The sequence below is a fragment of the Salminus brasiliensis genome, chromosome 1, assembly GCF_030463535.1.
Source record: "Salminus brasiliensis chromosome 1, fSalBra1.hap2, whole genome shotgun sequence".
Taxonomy (NCBI): domain Eukaryota; kingdom Metazoa; phylum Chordata; class Actinopteri; order Characiformes; family Bryconidae; genus Salminus; species Salminus brasiliensis.
Window position 1 is genome coordinate 32,712,290 of NC_132878.1, and position 22,335 is coordinate 32,734,624.

Here is a 22,335-nt window from a genome sequence, read left to right on the forward strand (position 1 = left end):
AGAAAGAGCGAGATTTCATACTGTGGTGTCCGAACAAGGGTGGGTTATTGTGTGGATCCTGTTACTCTATGCTAGACTATTCTGGGGTATATTGTAAGTCCACCATTACTGAATATAGCTCACCAAAGCTCTGGACATAAACAGAGGCAGAGAAAGAAAGAGTATGTAGGAAATGCAGTAACAGCTGAATTTTCTTTGTATCATCTTCCCCCCCCCCCTCTCCTACTTTACCCTGCTCTCGCTTAGTCTTTCTCTCTTCCCTTCAGTCTTTCTTTCCAGTTCTTTGCTGTCCTTTTCTCACCCTCTTCTCTCTCTCTCTTTCTCTGTCTCCCTCCCTCTCTCTCTCCTTTCTTCCTTTCTCTCTCTCTCCTTCCTTCCTTTCTCTCTCTCTCTCTCGCTCTCTCTCTGGAGGAGCAGGTTAATGATCAGTGGCTGCTGCAGGAGCCGAACTGATAAGAAAAGAGCGAGACGGCTCTGGAGTGACGGAGACTTTGCACAGTAGAGTGGAATGGACACACTGACAGTATATGCGTTTGGAATGGACACACTGACAGTATATGCGTTTGTATATGTGTCTGTCATTTCTGGAGCTTTGTGATGTGTGATCTGGACCTCAGGGGATTTGGGTCAGTTCGTTTATTTTCGGAGTGACCTGCACTGCTTGAGAAGTTAGACTCCTCTCTTCTCATGAGTGGACAATAGAAACTGCAGTGGAAGCCCATTCACCTGCTCTGTCCACTCTGCTCGGGTGAGTAAGGAAGGGATTTTCTGTTACCTGAGATTTAGTTTGTATTGAAAAGTGGTGCACTGAATTGACTTAGATCTCAATATATAATTTTTCCCCTTTTAACTTCCAATAGGCTCCAGTTAGAATGGTCTAGTTACTAGTAAACCAACATTTTTAATGCAAACAGTTACTTTTTGGTACATTCATTCTATCCACTCTTAAACGTTGTGCAAGTTCTTTCGTAAAGGCAATGGATCTATGTCAATAACAGGCTTCTATATTGCAACGAAAAGGATTCTACTATTTTAAGTCAAATAACCATTTTTAGTAATATATAGAACAGTTTTTGTACTGATGACATAGAACAGATGACTTACCAAACTATTGGCCCACGGTTGTGCTTGGTTTGGTCTGACCCCACCCCCTCACCCTTGCCCAGTTGAAAATCTTTCAGTTAGAAATCTTTCATACCCAGATTTTTAAAAATTCTACTGTCTTAATCTCAATGCAGTTTTAAAGAACCTCCACATAATCCAAGGGTTCATGAAAGAAAGGGTTCATGTAAGAACCTCTATATTCAGTGAAGATGCTATAAACCTTTAGATGGTTGTTCACACTTACAAATCTCTTTTTCAAACATGGTTGTTTTGGGAATCAAAAGTGGATTTCTGCAAAAATCATATTTAGCACATTTTCTAAAAGACTCTTTGTGGATGCAGTAGTGTGTTTTTGTGTGTGTATGTGTGTGTCATGTAACTAACATGTTGTTAGGTGCTATTCAAAGGCTTCTGACTGTCTCATAAGTCATAAAACACGAAACCAGAGGCAATAATACAAGCTAATCATTTCTCCAAGGTTAACTTAAGCTTTAAATGTCAATGCCAAAGGATACAATGGGTGTAGGTTGGGTTAACATTTGGTTTTTGCAGCTTCAATGAATGTAGTTTCCTTGTTCTGTTAGATGAAGCACATGCGTGATTATTAATTTTTTTGTTTGTTTTAATAATTTGCTCTGCACCTACTAGGTTAATTTAGCTAACAAGTAAAAAAAAGCTGGTGCACTGATTGATAGTCCACCCAGAAATAACTGTGGGAAGTCAGACATGGCTTGTTAGCCAAGGGCTAATGAAACTCAAGTCATGTCAGTTTCCCTCAGCAGTAAGTGTGCAATTTGTATGCAAGAAAAGTCAAATTTGCCTAAAGAAACTCTTACAGGATTCACATTGGTTCAGAGAGAGCAGGAGGGCATCACACAAACCCTGTTCAAAAATTGTACAATGAAAAATATTTAATATTTCTATATTTCTGAGTTGCTAGATTCTTCTTTTCAAGGTAAATAGAAGGCCAGGAGCTACCAAGTGCATTTAGTAAGTGAAATATTTTTCAGTGTAGCTGAATCTGGTTACTTTATTTGATTATTTACCTTCATTGTTTGAAGCATTGTTATTTAATGAGTGTCGTATTCCATCAGCAGATCATTTTGCGTTTCTACCAAGTGCTAATAAGCTTTTTTCCTGAGAGAAGCAAAGTTATCTGCCATTGCAATGACAATTCTGGCATTTGGCTGATGCATTTATCCAGAACAACCTACGTTGAAATCCTGCTACACACGTAGGCAAATGTAGTGTGGTGTGTGTCCAGGTGGGGAATCAAATCCTAGTTTGCCACAGGAATGGCAGTATAACCTGTTACTTTTCACCAAACACAAAAGTTTGCTAGGTTTAATAAAAGTTCACTTGCTAACATATAATTTCTGTAGTGTGGTACTATCTCTAGCATCCATGAAATCAATTTTAAAACTACTTATTTTATCAGTAAATGTGTTTACCTGTAACATCAGAATAAAACTGCTGATCAGCAAAGGTACTGATAATTTAGTTAGAAGAACACAGGTTTGAAGAACACAGGCTTGAAGAACACAGGCTTCTTGAACACAGCTTCCTATCAGAATCTTTTTCACATAAATGGTAAATAATTACTATTTAAGATCTTACAGAGCCACTAAGATCCAAGAGCCACTCTTACAAATGAAAAATAACTATTTTCAATGTGATTGCTGAATAATGAGGCTTAGAATGAAGTGAGCCTGAACTCTTTACATCAGGGTTCACCAATCTGTTCTTCAAAAGGCTGGCGTGGCAGCAGATTTGCATTCTCTCCAAATAAGGGTTCTTTAAGGATCCTTTAATAAGGCCAAAGGTTTTATATAATGGGTTCTTTGGATTGATTGGGAATGAAAGGGTTCCACTTTCATTACAAGTAAAAAAATACACTTCTCAGTACTATACTGAGCTCATTTTTAATTGGAGTGTAACTACTCTAATAAATTGCTAAAAATGTTTAAAGACTGAGGCCAGCTGATTGAGGCCTATTTTCATGTGGAAAGAAAACCTGCAGCCACAACGGCCCTTTGTGGTTGGTGACATCTACTCTGCATTATGTGGAGGTTGTAAAAATTAGGACAAATGGAACCTTTTTAGTATTGTTTTTTCACAGTCTCACATCTCAGTCACGAACTTGAACCTTGGAAGTTTAATCCTTTGAAGGGTTCTATGGGTTCTTCTGTGGTTCTTTTATAGCATTATGTCAAAAAACCCTTTCTGGCACTATTTTATTTTGGATTCTTCACCCTAACACCCTTATTTTCATGTTTGAGATGTTCATTGTCTTCCTATTGGCTGGTTTCTGGCATTTGATTTGGTACTGAAATTACGTCAGTGTGCTTTAAACAGCACTGGACAATCCGGTCCAGCCCCTTCTAATGACCGTATGTCCAGTTTATTGAAAAAAAGGCTTCTGTTTGACATTCTTTGTCCATGGTGGCTCAACGCGCTTTTACGACTTCTGTGAGCTGCCGCCTAATCTAAGGAGCGTTCAATGTCCAGGAGAGAAGGAAGACAAATATGATCACGTGTTTGTCACCTCAGTCAACAGAGGGTATAAAGCTGAGTTGATGATTATATCATTACAAAATGTATGTGGGTTGAGATCAGGGCTCGCCCAGCCCCGATATTATCCCAAGCAGTGTTTTGTAAAGAGGTCAAGCTGTGTTCTCCCGCATGAGTATGCGTATATTTAATGCCACTGTTAAGGCAATCTAATTATCATCTAGTGTCAACACTAGTGTCCACACTAGTGATGCATGGGATTTACTAGACTGAAATGTGTGCACTATTTAGATATGAGCAATCTGACATCATATCAGCACCAATACAGTCTTGAGCGTAGGTACAAATCAAGCGTTGTGTACGTACTTTGCTTTGTATCTAGTAAACACTAGATTCACTTACTATGTTGCGTAACTAGATATCCAGATGGAGTCAAATCCAAACTGTTACCAACTCAAACCTGACTATCACTGACTAATTTTAACATTCCAAATGATATCACCCATTGAATTACCAAATAGCGAAACTGATGATTACAGTAAAACTGTTCTTAGCCAGTTACTTCATTAATGATTAGTTACTACCACTGTAATTCCTAGATGCAGAACACTAAAATGATATATTACACTAGTCTACTGTATTTACCTGCATTTATGGTAAAATGCTGCAGCAGACATCTATATACTGTACATTTACAACAACCCTAATTACAGGGGAAAATACACATTGATTAATTTCAGTAATTTGTATTAAGTTAACAGTATGACCATGCTATTAATTGTAATATTATTGCAATGCTTGGCAAATACAAATGTATACATGACATTCAAGATATCATGATATTTAAGATATCCATGCACCTAAGTCAATAAGCATGTAAACCTGCCAGTAATTTAGTCACTTTAATGATGCTTTTATGTACCTAAACCTTACTCAAACTCAAGCACAAAACACCATCATGGTTTGAATAACAAAACATGTAAGTGCATTTAAATCTAGAGTATTCTTTAACCATATTTTAAAAAATGTAAAAGGGACTGTAGATGAAGAAATCTAACTTATTACTAAAAACCAACAAAGCTAAGGGATGATGGGAAGTCTGATAGTTTAAGATGTGTGGAGGACAAACATTGAGACTTTCCTGACATTGAGGTGGTGGAATATATGATCTGCAAGTATCAGCTAATTACTGTAAAGTCCAACATTTTAACTATCTATGACAAGAGTGGTTTGCCTCTGGACCATTCCATGATGCTGCTGTGCTGCTGCTCTGAAGTATGTTCCTTTTGCAAAGAAAATGCATTGCTGTTAATCCAGAGTGTCTAGAGTCCAAAACATAAGCAGTCCAAGTAGTTAGTGATAGGAATCTTTAGGAAGACTGGAACCATGTTGCAAACAGTCTGTGCACTGTGGGAGGTCGGTATTTCCAGCACCCCCTGCTGATTTGGAGTATTCATAATTAATGCAGCATTTAGACTCCTGCTGATCAGGTCTACTGTCTAACCCATAATTGGTCAAAGCAGTAACCCATAAAGCAAATTTAGCTTTGCTGATGGTATATCCACTACCCACATTAGCATTATTTACTAAATGGTAAATGCTGATTATTATTAAAGATTAAAGAGTTCTAAAGAGTACTGAACAAGGGTTCGTTGACACATAACATAAAACAACAGCATTAAAACATTCACAACCATTTAGGGATTGTTTAACATGGCAAAAACATTCAGGCCTTGAAAAAGTTATTTGATTTGTCATGGTTCAATTTATAACTATTAAATTAACTGGAGAACCTTTGATGAACTCCTTTTTCTAAGAGTTGTATGTTACATTTCCCTTTATTGATTCCCAACCACTAGCAAGGCCTGGATCCCTGTTGTGACTGCATTGACGTGTTAATAACTTTTCATGTTCTGTAGCTTTTTAGCTCAGATTTTCTGTCATGAATGTGCTGAGTCATTTCTCCACACTGCCCTTGTAGGCTCCTCAGAATGAATTCGCCCCTAAAGTACTTTGCGTCTTCTGATGGCTTTGAATTTTAGCGGCTGAGTTTTAATGAAAGGCAGGGTAACAGTGCAGCAGACTTCAGAGAAGCTGTGTGTTCCTGCAGGGACGGCCATGGAGTCGAAGCTGAAGGAACTGCGGCAGAAACTGGAGAAGCAATGCCAGATTAACCAGGAGCTGCAGAACCACAACCAGAACCTGGGTAAGAAAGGATGAAGACCTATTGACGTAAATGAAAATTGTGTTTCTTAGTGCGTTTCACTTTCATGTATGAACATGGAAGGAATGCATCATGATGCAGTAGAGTTCATTATATTATCACATAGTGTGCTAACAAATGTATCTTCTTCTGCAATGTCTCCAGAGAAGAGGTTGAAAGAGAAAGAGAGGCTGCTGGAGGAGCTGCAGAGCCGTTTGTATGAGCTGGGTGTGTACATGCGTGTGTGTGTGTGTGTTTGTGTGTGAACAGGAAGTAAGTATTATCTTTGCGGAATTCATAATGGATAAATGGTTAATGGATAAAAAGGTCATTTTCTGGTTGCTCTGGTTTATCTTTGCTTATTGCCTTGAATCCTTGAGTACTTATGAACAGCTTATGCCAGTAATTGCAAGAGGATACAAAATGCTTTCTGAAGTAAATGAGATTGCATTGACATTAGGGGCCCTAAACTAATGTGATGGACATTTGTTCCATTTATAACACTGAATCATCATTGCCAAGTAATGAAATGTATAAGGCAGAGGCCTAGATTAAAACACCACACATACATTCTTTGGAAGATTCAGATGCCTTATTTATGTTTCAGATCTTCCATATATATTAATTTTTAGATTCTGGAAAGAATTCTTTGGAACAATGTCACAGAGCAATTTTAAGGGGACCCAAGAGTTTTTTAGTGGGTCTTTTGTAAATGAAATGTGCCACACTGAAACATTTCGAAGTACATCTACATTAAGGTTGTAAACTAATTACAGTATTTTGGAATCGTATGTTTAAGCCAAAAAACATTTAAGACCCTTTTTTGAGTTCTGAGTTTTTAATGTACGTAGCGGATATGGCTGGTTGAGGGCACTTGGTTATCAGAGAACTCTCTGTGTCAGCAAGCACCAATTCCGTTTTTTATTTTTTTCTCTTCCACCCTCCTGAACTTTGTATCTGCATTATACATGTATAACACAAGGGAAGCGAAGTAAGTACTGAAGGAAGTGTGGGGATACATTTTATTTTTTAATCAAATTTTATCAAAGAAGGTGAGCAGCTTTTCTGTCCAGTGGTTTGAACCATGTAAACAAATTGATCACTAGTGGCTGCCTGACTTTAGCTGAAAGAATATTCAAAAATCCTGAATCTCCATTTTTGCCAATATTCACTTTTTTGACATGAATCAGTTTATATATTGTAAATATTTTTGTAAATGCAAACCATACAAAACAGGTTAAAATAACTCTCTACAATGCTAATAGTATGTAATGCTAAGATAAAATTAATATAAATTAATAAGTCTTTTTATGTAAAACTGACTTTCTCTGGTAAAAAAGTCCTTGTGCAGAGCTTTAACCACTGTTTTTCATTTCTAACAACTTAATGAAACGTACACTTGCGTTTTTTGTCAGTTAAAAATCAAGAACCAGGTCAGACCACAAAATGTGTAAAGAAGCACCTAGACCAAGACCAGGACATCTGGAATAATGTGCTTTGAACAAATAAAAGCAAAGCTGAATTATTTGGACACAGTAACAGAGGACATGTTTGGTGTCGACCAGACACAGCATTTAAACACAAGAACCCATATCAACTGTGAAGCTCTCCAACAAAGAATCCACTAAGACGTCTTTATTGTATCAGAGGGCTCTTGAGGAAAATGTAAGACGGTCTGTCTAAAAACTAAAGCTAAAACATCTCACAGCTGGAAGAATTCTGCATGGAGGAGTGGGAAAGACTTTCTCCCAGTTGATGTCTGAGGCTGATAGATCATTATAGGAAATTATAGGAAGTTATTTCAGCCAAGGGGGAAACGATATTAGGACATAGTGTCCAAACTTTTCCTTCACAAGAAAATTGCATTTCTATGAATTACATTTTACAAATTCAACATTTCTTATGTGTTTAGTTATATTACATTCATCTCACAATATTGTTCAAGTAAAATGTCCCTTTGTTTAAATATGCTAAAAAAAACTAAAGTTTTCATGAGGTGTCCTTATCTGAAGATTAGAGTCCCTCCCTTGAGTCAAATAAAGGGTTCAATGATGTTCCAGTAAAATCTTTTATAGCTGGACTAGCCTTTAAGATGGCAGCAGAGATTCCCCTAAGGCCAAATGTGGAGGGGAACTCTGGGTGTGCCTTTCTTTTCCAGGACTTGAAAGCAGAGAAAACTGATGGCTTCTGTAAAAGACACTCAGTCCCAAGTCTCATTTGTTAGCTAATGCAGATCACTTTGAAGCTGTTTTACTGACTTCAACAAATTAACTTCTATGGCATCATACTGTCATATGTAACAGCATCTGGATGGATTCTGCAAGCATACACTGTTGAAAGTATAAGATCCTTGAGGAACTTTTGGAAATTCTTCAGTTTGAAACTGTGGAAGAAAATCTTAAGGTGTGTTCAAACTTTTTTCTTCTGAAAAACTTTTATTAAGGTTCCTCAAAACTCCTTAAAAGGGTTCCTTCACAGTTTGAAATTAAACATTCTCCTAAAAGGATAAGGATCTTATCTTTTTAATAGTGTATATTTTTTTAATGTAATGTGAGTTTACTGCTCTTTGATGCAACTGTGCTGACATTTTGTGTGTGTGTGTATGTTTGATCAGAAGCTCCATCTCAGAAAGAAAGCAATGACGCTGTTCAGGAGGTACGGCAGAGCAGGACGGCAGTCATGGCTCTGGAGCCGATCCCAGAGGACCTGGACATCCAAGCCACCAAAGTCAAAAAGACTGCCAGGTTTGGCTTATGACTTTAGGCTTTACTAATTCTAAGGTAGTGGTTCCCAGTCCAGTCTGCAAGGGCTTCTTGATCAGTGTCTCGAGAATAGAGCTGTAAAAAAAACCAAAAGTTAGGATTGATTGGAGATCCTCTGAGGCATCCGCAGAACATTTTACACATTTTGAAATGCTTATGATAAATGATAGTTAGGCCCCAGTTAGCACAATGCAATGAGACTGTATAATGGCACAGCGGTCACTTCAGGAATACTGTTTATATAGGCCTCAAGTCTTTGGTTTCTTTTTCTTTGATACTCTAGTAGTCTGTAGTAAAAGCTTCTGGAATTAGAACTGCTCTGAGTATCAACGTCTAAAGCTGCAACTTGTTTCACTAAAATTTCGGAGTGGCTGATTTTTTGAAGTAGCTGTTTTTAAGAATTGTTAAAGTAACACATATGCATAGATGAATTAGTCCCTTAAACTCTACAGATCTGTTTTTGGATCCTCTTACATTAGTTTATAGCTTTATACTTAGATAATTAGCTGAACAATGCACAGCAAATATTTGAGTATGCAATAACTGAGTGTGTGTGTGTGTGTGTGTGTGTGTGTGTGTGTGTGTGTGCTGCAGTGAAAAAGCTCAGATCATGAAGGCAATGGGGAGGAATGACTTCCTGAGTCGTCTGGATGAGGAACAGATCAGCATGATGGTGGAGCTGCTGATCTCTTTGGATCGTTGCCCTGGCGATAAGATCATCAAAGAGGGCACAGAGGGTGACAGCATGTACATTGTTGCAGGTATCTTATGTATGTGTGTGTGTGTGTTTTGAGCTACAGTCTCTGTATACCAGTAAGTCTGCGCTGCGATTTAGGGGATTCTGATAAAGTGGGCAGTGAGTGTAGTCTGTGTGTGTGTGTGTGTGTGTGTGTGTGTGTGTGTGTGTGTGTGTTATCAGGGTACAAGAGGCAATTCTAGTGGATGATTGTTATTGAAAGGTGAATATAACACTTTCTTCTTCGATTCCAGCTGGTGAACTCAAAGTTACTCAGGCAGGTCGTGATTTACGAACGTTAACTTCTGGAGATGTTTTTGGGGAGCTGGCCATTCTGTACAACTGTAAACGGACAGCCTCCGTCACGGGTCAGTTCCATGGCACTCAGACAGCCCACTGCAGCTGCATGTGACCTTTGATTACAGCTTTGAGGTTAAATGTATAAAGATCCAATTAGCAATGCAATGTGCATAAGCAATGTGTATAAGTTAATATATGCATACCATATTCAAGTAAGAATTTCATTGTACAGTGTAACTGCTTGTTTCTGCTGTGCACATGACAACAATAATAATCTCTATCTATCTATCTATCTATCTATCTACTGTATCTATCTATCTATCTATCTATCTATCTATCTATCTATCTATCTATCTATCTATCTAGCCCTCACTGCTGTGAGGTTATGGTGCATTGAGAGACAAACATACAGAAGCATCATGACAAGTAAATCCAAGAAAAAGCGAGAACAACTGATGGGCTTCCTGAAGACGTGAGATCTTTCTTTCTTCGTTCTTTCCCTCTTCTACTCTACTACTGAAAAAATAACTGCCCCATGAACACTGTTCAAGCAAGGCTGCAGTTTATTACACCTTCTTCTATCCTGTGATTCTGAGTTTAGCTCAGTTTTACAGACATTGGATTTTTGTTCTCTATCAAAAAACAACAGATCTGTATCTGAATTGGGTATCAGTGTCAGTACTTAAGATCCAGTTGGTTTTAGTGTGATGTGAACAGGGCTGTAGAGTGCACCATTATAGTGTACTGAAGGGTCTCCTTTTCCAGCGCCCGCACTCTGAAAGCCCTGAATGATGAGCAGCTCTCCAATATCATTGACTCTATGGAGGAGGTTTGTACCATTTGCCCATTTGTTTTCCATATTTTTTAAATGTAAACATTGTATCTAGATGTCTTTACTCATCATTATAATAAGAGAAATTTTAGGGAAATTATGAAATAAAACCACTAGTTTGATTATTATGTTGACCAGTGCTTTTTCCTCTTGTAGGTGAGGTTTCAGGACAATGAGGTAATAGTACGAGAAGGTGCTGAGGGAGATACATTTTACATCATCCTCAAGGGAGAGGTGAGGGAGGGGCACATTTGTTGCCAGTCTTACATACTTGCCTTTAAACATTCTTGTAGTTACATGGTGTTTGTTAAAAACAGCAACAAAAAACTTACATATAATTAATGTATTTAGTTTCTATTGAATATCTTTTCTCTCTTTAGGTCCTAGTGACTAAAAAAGTGAACGGGCAGCAAAAAGTCATTCGTAAAATGGGCCAAGGGGAACACTTTGGAGAGTTAGCGCTTATACGGTGAAATACAGTTTTTTATTTCTGTAATTTAGCCTTTCTCTAAAGATCCACCAGTGAGCTTTTTGGAAACAGAGCTACTTGAAACAGAGCCCATTTATGTGGGTGCCCTAGTGACCAGTCCATGAGCAGAATAGAATTTATTTAGATTTATTAGATTTATTTAGATATTTTCAGATAATGGATATCTTGCATTAATACCCAGTTTAACTGAGGGAGATGCAAACAGGCAGATGTAATTGCTTTTTCTGGCTACAATGAGGAAAGGTTGAAATGTTTGTCTTTCTTTCCAGTGCAATTTTGAGGACGGCTACATGCACGGCTGTGGGCGATGTTACCTGCTTCTCCATTGACAAAGAGTCAGTCTCACTCAGTCTCTTTTAATTCAGCCTTCAAACCCTACAGCTCCAACTTACCATTTTCCCCTTAACCTCCAGTCAATTGTTGTGATAGATAAAAAGTTATTTCATGGTTCTGTCCTAATTAAAAGTTCTGATGTCCTCACAGGGTTTTTGAGGAGACCATTCCGATAGAAAGTCTGGAGCTACATGATGAGTAAGACGCCTTTTCTCTCAGAAACCTTTTCCAAGGTTCTTCCAGTATATTTGAGTAGTTCTTCTGACAGTGCAATCTTTCCTGTTCATGTGTTATTGATTTACTATTGGCAGTCATTTCTTGGTGCATATTATTGAGTTAGATATAGTTTTTCAGTGTCACATTTAGGCTAAACAACATCACAGCACATTTGGATTTTTTCTGTTTTGAGCAGTTCAGACCTGGAGAACACTAACACATCAGACAAAGAAAGGTAAGACAGTTCACAACCAGTACAAGAGAAATAAAGTTTCTCTAAGGTTCAGTGCAATTATTTGAGTCTTTAGAATTGTTTCATGATAATAAAAATAATGACATAAAAAACAACAAACTAACTATATATACAGCAAAACAGTAAGTAAAATAATAAAACATTTAAATGACAAACACAGTCAGAGATCAGCAGTTAAATGTGTTGTTATTGATTTGTCATAAAAAAGTTCTATATTTATTTTATCAATCCACAAAATTGGTTTTTAAATTGGATCAGGTTTGTTTAGATGTTCCTTTGAACTTCGGATTTTGTGGGGAGGATGCAGGAAAGTTTTTATTCTGATGAACCTTCCATGAAGGTTATTTTTGTGGAGGTGTCGCTGCACAGTAGAACAGTGCACCACCAGGGTCTGCTAAATCTCCCTGAAGGTCCTGCCTGGGAGGTCTCTCCCTGAAAGTTTAATTTGCCTTTCTACCTTCTCTTTCAGATTTCAAATTGATCACCCCCCATTTATGTTAACTGCCATTAATTAATTCCATTGTGAACTGAAGGAATGACTACCGGATAATGCTTACCAACTTGATGATACACAACCAAAACCCAAAAAATGTATTTAGTTTTTTGCTTTAAAAAGTTTCAGCCTTATGTCTTTTAAAGATCAGTTCATCTTCTACTCACAATGCATAGTAACAGAAATTCTGAACAGTGATTGACATATATTAAAATACTTATTATTTCTACATTGGAAATGAAGGTAGTTTATTTCCCCCCAAATACTTAATGTTAATGCCTTTGACTTGGAGTTACTCTACATTGCTGGTTGTGATGTTCTTCATGGTTCTCCTCTCCAGGCTAGTGTCTTTTCTAAAGCTGAAGGATCTGATCCCTGTTCTGTACCAGGAGGGTCGTTACCAAGGTGAACCCGTCACCCTGGGCCTGGGGGGCTTTGGACGAGTGGAACTGGTAAAGTATGCTGATGCTGAAGCTCAGATGTTTTCCTGATGGAGTAGAACCATTAAAAGAAAAATTACTTTACTTGTGTTGTAGGTAACGACACTGCTTCATGGGAAGTACTTTGCCATGAAAAAGGTCAGCAAAAAGCTCATAGTGGAGAAGCGGCAGGGTCCGCATGTAATCTTTGAGAAAAAGATCCTGCAGGACATAGAGAGTGATTTTATCGTCCGGTAAGTTTTATTTTATGGCCGACTGAACAGTTGACCTTTCGTTTTCTACTTCTAAACCTCTGATCTCCTGCTTTAGGCTCCATGCTGCCTTCAAAGATACACGCTACATCTACATGGTCATGGAGTTCTGCTCCGGGGGAGAAATCTGGACCAAGCTGAAAGAAGTGTAAAATCTGAATGATTTTTCAGTGCTTATCAGCTTAATGTTAGGCATTTATTTATTCTTTGAAAAAAAAAGACTTTTCAGGTACCACTAAAGCTTATTTTCCTTCTGACTTCCTGTAACAGTTAATTTTAATGTAGAATTAATAGTTTCATTAATATTAGTATAATAGTATAATTTGCATCTTTTCAAACTGTCACAATTCTATATCATATTACATAGTCCAAATCACTGGCAGTAATATAAAAAGTCAAATACCCTAATTTAAATCCAGTGGTAAAACAATACATTTACACAAAACATAACATTTTCATTAAAGGCACTGCAGAGAAACTCTATTGTTACATATTGTTCCTAAATTATTACAATGAAATACCTTCAATAAAGTGACAGTGCTAAACATTTTGCAGCAAAACACTGACATCATAATTCTGTGGTAGCATGGGAATGAACACTGGCACACAGCCAGCACACAGTCATACTCCGCTACACAGAAAATGGTAACTTGCTCTTATGGCCTACAATACTGAGGCCAGGCAATCATTAAATAAAACATAAAAAGACACCTAAGAGAAGGTAGACCTCATTGATGGTGAGTGTCAGTGACTGAAGGAGCCAATTCGACAGATGTTTATGTTTACTGCAGAACTTTTAGTGTTGTAATGGCTGAAATAAATGAAATAAAATATAATGCAAATTATATTTACATACATATAAATGTACTTTAATAAACTGTACATTTATTGTGTTTACACAAAATTTTAATTAGCTGGTTTGCTGCCAACCATTTCACCATTTTTAGTGTACACATAAATATCATTTGTTTTTGTAATTTTTCTGTAATTATTACCATAATACTTAAAATAACACAAATAACAGTTGGGTGGTTCATTTACAGATAATTTGAAATGGTTGTGTACACAATTAAAAAAATATTATTATAGACAAATTTTATTGCTCATAAAAAGTTTTTTTTAACAGTGTACCCACACAGAGAGAGTGAGGCCAATTATCAAAGCTTAGACAATTTTAGTGAAACTCCAAAACACAATTCTTGCACTCTGTACCTGTACGTGTTTTTCCACAGAGGCCGTTTTGAGGAGAAGATTTCTGTGTTTGTAGCAGCCTGTGTGGTTGAGGCCTATGCATATCTGCACAAAAAAAACATCATGTACAGAGACCTGAAACCAGAGAACCTCATGCTGGATTCGAACGGATACGTCAAACTAGTAAATATTTCTTTTAAATAATGTCTTTTAGATGTATCAGTCTCTAAAACTCCCCATTTTATGGTTTTCTTCTATTTTCTTCATTTTCGTCCTTTTTCCTGCTGAAATAATTTTAGAATGAACAAATATACAAGAAACAAACATTTTGTTCTGCACATTTATCTTTCTGAATTTTGGTAAACATTTAGCAAAAACACAATATTATATGAAATGTGCCTTTACTTTGTTTTTTTATCAAGCAAATAAACAGTAATTACGCTGCAACTGTGCTAAAACTGTTTGTAAATAAGTGTGGATTTAGAACATCAGCAGCACATGTAATTTGACCTTAATGATATCACAACCACAAAGGGTTTTAAACAGGATGTTTTTGTTTATATAGCTTACAAAATATTTATTATAAACAAGAAAAAGGATATTTGGGTTGTGTGTAATATGGGTCTTTTAAATATTTAACATTTTGCTGATTCTGAGGATAGTAGTCTTTCAGTGTTTATATGTCTCATGTTTGTTTGTCCAGGTGGACTTTGGCTTTGCTAAGGAGCTGCGGCGAGGGCAAAAGACCTATTCATTCTGTGGGACCCCTGAGTACATGGCCCCAGAGATCATTCAGAACCAAGGCCATGATTTTGCTGCTGATTTCTGGTCACTTGGTGTTCTGGTCTATGAACTCCTCGTAGGGAGGTAGGCAGTCACTACTAAAACTGACCATTTGTGTGTGTTGAGGATGCAGTTCAAACCTCAATCAACATCTGCCCTGTTCACATTTATTTGTTTATAAAATATGGAAAGTTAGGTAATGTGAATAGTGATTCCAAGTGTTTGAGCAGTGGAAGTGGGTCAGATTTGGCTATTTATTACTTAATTATGTGTTTTGATGGGAAATTTAAATGAGAATTCAAATAAAAGTGTAGTAAATAAGATGATATGAAAAAGTTATGTTATTATAGTGTGGGCCAGCAGATAGCAGTGTTGTTCTGGATAAAAAATAAAAACATCCAGAGTACAAATTCTGACTTTTGGAAGCCTTTGGCTATTTAAATCCTCACTACTGGAAACCTCTGTAAAATTCAATTTGCTTGCATTATATTTTATTATATTTACATATCAGAAATGAGTTTAATGCTGCAGTTTCCACATTCTGTACTGTACTGACACTGGAACTACTGCATGTACTAAATAATGATATGCACAAATTCATCACGATGTTAAGCAAATGGACACTTTGCCTTTTTTATGTTAAAGCCCACCTTTTTCAAGCTCAGAGCCACAGAAGATCTACGCCAGGATTTTGGATGGTGTGATAAAGTTCCCCCCCTACATGGGAGAGGGTGCCAGATCGCTTATTAGCAAGCTCTGCAGGTAAGAGGTTTGACTCATACCCAAACAGGCTGTCATGTTTCCATTCACTTCTATTCATTAGAAACCCGCAGCATGCAGCTTAACTTTGCTGCTGTGCAGTTAAAGAGTGCAGCAAACCTGATAATGCACAGTTTGTGTTAATTATCATCTACATTTCATAGATATTATTGGGTCATTATATTTGTCACAGCGGTCCTGTGGTCAGAAACTGACCAATGATGAATGGCATGATAAACAATGCACTCCTGTCTATAACTGTACCCCTATTTATGGGCCTATAGGAAAGGTGGACTTCAGAAAGTTGCCTATGTTTCTAATAAAGTGGTCAGTGAGTAGACATACAAGGCAGTCCTTTCTATAAAAAAAATATTAGGGTCCTTGTCCTGCTGGAAGATGAATATCTGTCCCATTCTCAAATCTCTGGAAGACTGAAACAGGTTTCCTCTATATTTAGCATCATCCATTTTTCTTTCCATTTTGACCAGTTTTCCAGTCCCTGGCATGATAACAAAAGAAACATCCACAGCATAATGCTGCCACCACCATGCTTCACTGTGTGATGGTGTTCTCAGGGTGATGAGAGGTGTTGGATTTGTGCCAGAAATTGCATTTTCCTTGATGACCACCAAGTTTTTTGTCTCCAAGTTCCTCTTGTGACTAGAGTACCTTCTTCCATATATTTAGGGAGTCCCAAACATGTTTTCTTATTTTTGTCTTTAAGCAATGGCTTTTTTTCTGGACACTCTTCCATAAAGTCCAGCTCTGTGGCATGTATAGCTTAAAGTTGTCCTAAGGACAACTTTCCAGCTCATTCAGGGTTATCTTTGCTGCCCTCTCTGATTAATTCCCTTCATGCCTGATCAGAGAGTTTTGGTGGGTGGCCCTTTCTTGGCAGGTTTTGGCACTGTGTGCAGTATTTCTGATAAAAAAGGGTTTATTTATTTATTTATTATTATTTTTTTTTTTTACAAATTCTATTGTAAGAAACCGACTGTATGTGTTTGTCTTTTTTGCAGACCACGTCCAGGCCAGAGGTTAGGGAACACCAAAAATGGAATTAAAGATGTCCGTAATCACAGGTAACCTTTGTTGAAAGTAAAACTATAAAGTCATACAATCACTTTTTCAGTAGGATGCTTTTTTAAAATGTAAATGTTCTTTGCGTTATTTGTGTTACAACTGAAACTCTGCTCTTTTCACATGCTGTTACTGTGGGTATAGCATTGATCTGTTATGTGTTAGAATGCACAGCTGTAATGACAGCTAACACACTGTCTCTGCACTGTTCTGTCCTGCCAGATGGTTTAACAGTATAAACTGGCACAAGCTGAGGATGGGACAGATTGAGGCTCCAACAGTCCGGCTTATCAGGAAGGTCAGTTCTCAAAGCCCTAAAACACCAGTTACACCAGGGAACCATATTTATGAAAGCTGTGTGTCCAAGCTCTTTATTTAAATGAAAGAATAACACACCTTAATGAACAGATCAAGCAGTAATCATCAACTTTTAATTGATCACACTGTATGTGTTTTATACTTAGCTGAAATGAAGGGCTTGTGAAATTAAGCCATGCCAATGTATGATGCAGTCAATTGTTTCTCTTCTTTAAAACTGTGCTCTACAACAGCCGCCAAGAGGGAGATTTTAGTAATGTAGGAGTGGATTCTGAAACACACTTACTTTCCCTTCTCTTTTTAATTCCTGCGTGTAAATAAAGTGGATAAAGCCAATTAAGATTTTGGCGTGCTGTGCTAGTGTAGTAGTTGTCACAGTGTCTGAAAAAAAAACGTACATTATCTCTTAATGAAAAAGCAAATTTCAAATTATAGAATATAATCTTGAAACAATCTTTTGCCTCTGTGCATCACCTCAATGGATTTGAAATGAAGCAAGATGTGATTAAAGTGTAAACATAAGACTCAGACTTTAATTCCACAAAAAAATATTAAATTAACCATTTACGAGTCATTTTTGACATAGTCCCTCCATTTGTACATGTTCAAAAGTAAATATACTGTTAGCAGTTATGGCAAATATACATCCCCCCTGAATACATGTAAAACAGTTCATCTTTAAGGAGTTTTATGCTGGGTTCATATCACACAACTTGTAATCAGGAATCTTTTAGTGGTTGTCTCTGATCAGTCATGTAATGACTGATTAGCGACAAGTTGCCTTTCCAGACTTGCACCCAAGGAACTTCTCTTGTTGCCCTGTTTGTTAATGTTTAATGTTATAACTATAGCCAATGTCATTGTTATTTCTCTGTGCTAACTTCCAGTCACAACACTTTTCACAGTACTGGATTTTGAGTCACTGACAGTTCAAGATATTAAACCTACTTGATATTTGTCAGGGGTTTGAGAAAGATCAGTCAGAGACAGATAGATCCTGATCTTGAGAAAGATACATTTTTTCATAGTTGACCTTATAAATTTGATTTACTAAGCATATTTATTTTGATGTTAATATCATATTTTTTCATTTGTTACAATTCACAGATGGGGTGCAAGTAGCATTCACACTAACAGTATTTCTGTATGTAATTGTTTACAGACATTTTAACAAAAGGGGGTTCTATATAGTACTGAACAAGAGGTTTTATCTCCACATTTTGGTGCTATAAAGAACTATTTTGTTTAAGGTTCTGTAAAGGACCATGTAGGGGATTTTAGTCACAGAGGTTTTTCACCATTGAGAACTATTGTTAGTTATTTGAGCTGTCATGGTTCTAAAAAACATCTAAGAGCCATTGCCTTTGCTAAATAACTTCCCCACACTTTTTTTAAGAGTCACTGGTTGATTCTGGAAGCAAAGTTTATATTTGCATTTGTAACTTTTGAAAAATTTTAAGCATGATGACGCCATGATGTGTTAACGGCATAATGTGTTCATGATTGTGTCCTACTGTTGCCTATAGTACCAAAAAGACCTTGCCTTCTAACAATAACATAAGTCATTTAGGGTCATTATGGAACATGGGTTCAGAAAGGTCTTAATCCTCGAGAAGAACCATTTACCTCTGCAGAGAATCTTTTAAGCATTTAAATGGCTATGAGTATATAGAACTCTGAAGAACACCTATTACAAGCTTTAAGCTTGAGCTAGATCTAAAACATATATCAGGGTTGTATTCCTAAGCTAACAGTGTTTACGCTTGCCTTCCTTTCTCAGGGTCCATGCTACATAAACTTTGACCGGTTTCCATTTGATAAGACACAAGCAGAGGAGGAGTTCTCCGGGTGGGATCAAGATTTCTGAACCTGCAGATGGCCTGCTTATGGCTCTCCTACACATTCCAGTGATCCTACACCATCAGAGCTATTGTGTCGCTATCATGGCAGTTAATCGAAGATACACTACACTGCTCAAGTGTAGAGGCTGTTGTTACACCTTGTCTCAAAGGTTCTTGATAATAGTAATAGTGCCTTCTGCTGGAGGGTTTATTATTTTTTTTTTTGGATGTTGTTTGGTGACTATCTAAGCAGTGACATGGTTTAATTGTTTACACTTTATCTGAATAGAAAAAAAAAATCATAGAGATGTGTATAGATGTGTGATAAGAGATAATGAGTGGTGTTTAACACACAAAGACACATTTGTGTGAATGTTTGTTGGTACACAAACTTCTACAAAGTGTACTATATAGAATTTCTTTCAAAGTAATTCTTATCTGCTGCATCAGTATCATAGGATTGATTAATACTATGGGCAATTATTTTGATGTTTGTTTTTCTGTACTTCAAATGAACTGAACTAGAAACATACTTATAAATGCCATTGGGTAGTTTCTGAATTCTAAAAGTTGGATAAAACTTTGGTAAGATGTATACACCTTGACTGTTATAATAAGCTGTAGTCACAGATTTACGGTATGTAGTCAAATGTCATATTTGCGGAATTCAACCCAATGTCAAATGGCTGTTGTTTTGAGTTTCAAGTGGGTAGATTTTCTGTTCTTTACTTAATGCAGAAATATGTCAATGCCACTGTCTGTGGTAATCAGTAGTACATAACCGATGTGGCAGACATTGGACCATGCCTTTAAATCATTCTAATGTTGTACAAAGTTGCATTTTTTGATGAGCAGATCCCATTGCACATCTGGACTTTTTGTTAATTGTTTTTTACATAGCAGCCTCTGGTATAAGAAAGTGCTGTATAAATGGAATAAATATATAAAGAAATACATGAATAAATAAACACAAATTGGATTTTATAAATATTCGCCTGCTTTTTGATATGTAATCGTGCCAAAGAATCTTGTAAGTAGCATTTGGGTGTCAGTGAACAGAATGTGAATACTGCATAATTAGAATGGACCACGGGCTGTGACTCATTCCAAAATGTTACTGTGTGTGTATGTGTGTGTGTGTGTATGTGTGCATGCAAGTGCTGCGACAGCTGTGCAGATAGAGACGCATTTCTATGCCAGTGTTTTCCAAATTGTTAGTGTGATTTGTTGCATTGTAAGTGTTCCCATCTACAAGCCAACAAAAAGCCTATAAGTCACAGAGAACACACTTTACATTTTATCACAGCTGAATTTAACATATTGGGGAAACAAATATTCTCCTTGAGACTGTGTGCATTTAAAGCGTGACTTCCGTACAGTGACGGTTTGGTAAAAAGATGCTTAAAGTTACACCCCCGTTTCATACATAATACTATTTTGAGAATGAATGAAGTAAACTGATTACTTCATTAGTTCATCACTTTCCCTGTGTCTTATTTAAATGCCATAAGGCATCGGCAGCACCCCAAAGCTCAGGGCTTTGTCTAGGCGCAAGTGATTAACACACCTCATTCTGTACTATGAGTCCCACCTCTCTTATCCACATCGCTAACGGCATTGGCTTTGCTGTTTCTTGCTAATGTGTGAGAGGCTGTTGTAAGAAGTGTCAAAGCTCTGCCAACTACATACCCTCCATACAGATAGTCTGAATAAAAGACACCATCCAACAGCTGCATGCTCAAAAATCATGTCTTGTACTGATTCAGTAAAGGACAATGCATTTCATTATTTAATAAGGAATGATTCCGTAGGCCTGTAATATGGAAGTGGTGGCATCTGTAAATGTTAGTGTGTGTCTTGGGCAATTAGCCTAATTTAGTGGTATGCTCAGTCAGGGTGGCAGCTATAAGAAACTACTTTACAATTAGGAGCTACTTGACAAGTCAAAGTGTGAGTCAGTGAAAAAAAATCTCTGTAAGTAATGGTAATGGAGTTTTTCTATGTCTGCATCTGTGTGTTATTCTATCAGGTGACAGAAACAAGATAACTGTAGCTCAGACAGAGGAGAGGCAGGTGATCATGGTCACAGGTAAAGTAGAATTATTTCTGAAGTCAGTATAGACTAAGAGCCTAAGACTAAATCAATCCCTGTAAGCATTGTACACAACCACACTATTGCCTCAGGAACTGAGAGAAAAATAAACTCCTTTATGAGCGTGTTGGCTACCATATCTATAAATAAAGGCTCTAGATCATCTAAAAAGCAAAAAGCCTTTTATTTTAAAAAGAATTTGTGAGATCAGAGACTAATGTTGGACAAGTTCCCATTCTAGTTTATTCCAAAGGTGTTCCAAGGGGTTGGGGTAAGGACTTTGTGAGGGCCAGACAAGTTCTTTCACACTCACCCAACCATAGTTTTATGGATCTTGCTGCAACAGAATAGGGCCTCACCCAAAGCACACAATTGTCCCAATGTATTGGGATGCTAAAGCATTAAAATTCTCTTTCACTGGAACTAATGGGATTTTTTAAATCATAGAAATGTTCCAAAATGGGATAATATCTTTTTCCACTTTGGGGCTTCTACTTTACATTGATGCTACTTTGAAGACACAAGGTTTTGTTCCAACAGTGATTCTGAACAAGATTCCAGATATATCCAAAAAGTCAAAAACAGACAGCAACAATGATATGCATGAGTGAGCAAAACTGTAATACCTCTCACAGTACCTGTAAAACAACACTTATGATCTGATCTGATTTGCTTGGAATACATATATGTAAATATTACATATATACTGTAGCTTTGCAATGTATAGTAATAGTGTAATGGTTAAATATTAATTCTCTTTTCAAAACTTTATATTCATATTTATCATTATACTGGGCTGAGTGTATGAAGGTATTTATAGTGAAGTGAAGGTTAGTTTTCCAATTTATTCCACAACACTGGTACTGGTACTAAAAAAAATGGCAAAATTGCACTTTAAGCAAAGAGTTTACTCACTAGGGAAATAAGCAGGGACTGAAATGAGACAGACTGTCTGACAAATTAAGACAAAATAGCCTACAGATCAGCATGAGCACAAAAAATAGCAAAAACGTTTTTTAAAGAAAAAGAAAAGCTTCAGAATGAGGATACAAAACAAGTGCTTTCTTAATTTCATCTCTTTTCTTTCTTTTTCTTTTTTTGCACTTACTGTAAAGCACCTTCTGCCTTCTGTCTCTTAACAATGGATTTCAGATCTTTTTTTTTTACAAATCTTCCTAAATAATACTAACTAAATTGGCATGGCAGTTTTTGGTGTCAGATGAAACATATTTGTTGAAATACATGTGGACTGCCTCTATGGTAGCACACAGTTATATTTTGCCAAATTAAAATCTTAGAAAGAATGCAACTGCAGCATCATTTTAAGGTGGAACTTCAGGGTCATGT

General features: G+C 37.0%; 1 protein-coding gene across 1 annotated transcript; it reads left to right on the forward strand.

Annotated features, from left to right (window-relative positions):
- Positions 1 to 371: 371 nt before the first annotated feature.
- prkg3 (protein kinase cGMP-dependent 3) lies at positions 372 to 19,884 on the forward strand. Its single transcript, XM_072677975.1, has 22 exons — positions 372 to 748; positions 5,726 to 5,821; positions 5,984 to 6,046; positions 8,433 to 8,562; positions 9,175 to 9,341; positions 9,571 to 9,684; positions 9,983 to 10,088; positions 10,382 to 10,445; positions 10,605 to 10,682; positions 10,829 to 10,917; positions 11,208 to 11,273; positions 11,422 to 11,469; positions 11,684 to 11,722; positions 12,574 to 12,685; positions 12,770 to 12,906; positions 12,983 to 13,072; positions 14,157 to 14,298; positions 14,819 to 14,982; positions 15,544 to 15,660; positions 16,677 to 16,739; positions 16,960 to 17,035; positions 18,836 to 19,884. The coding sequence occupies exons 2-22, from the start codon at positions 5,734 to 5,736 to the stop codon at positions 18,920 to 18,922; spliced, it is 2,040 nt and encodes a 679-aa protein (XP_072534076.1). The 5' UTR covers positions 372 to 748; positions 5,726 to 5,733; the 3' UTR covers positions 18,923 to 19,884.
- Positions 19,885 to 22,335: the final 2,451 nt, after the last annotated feature.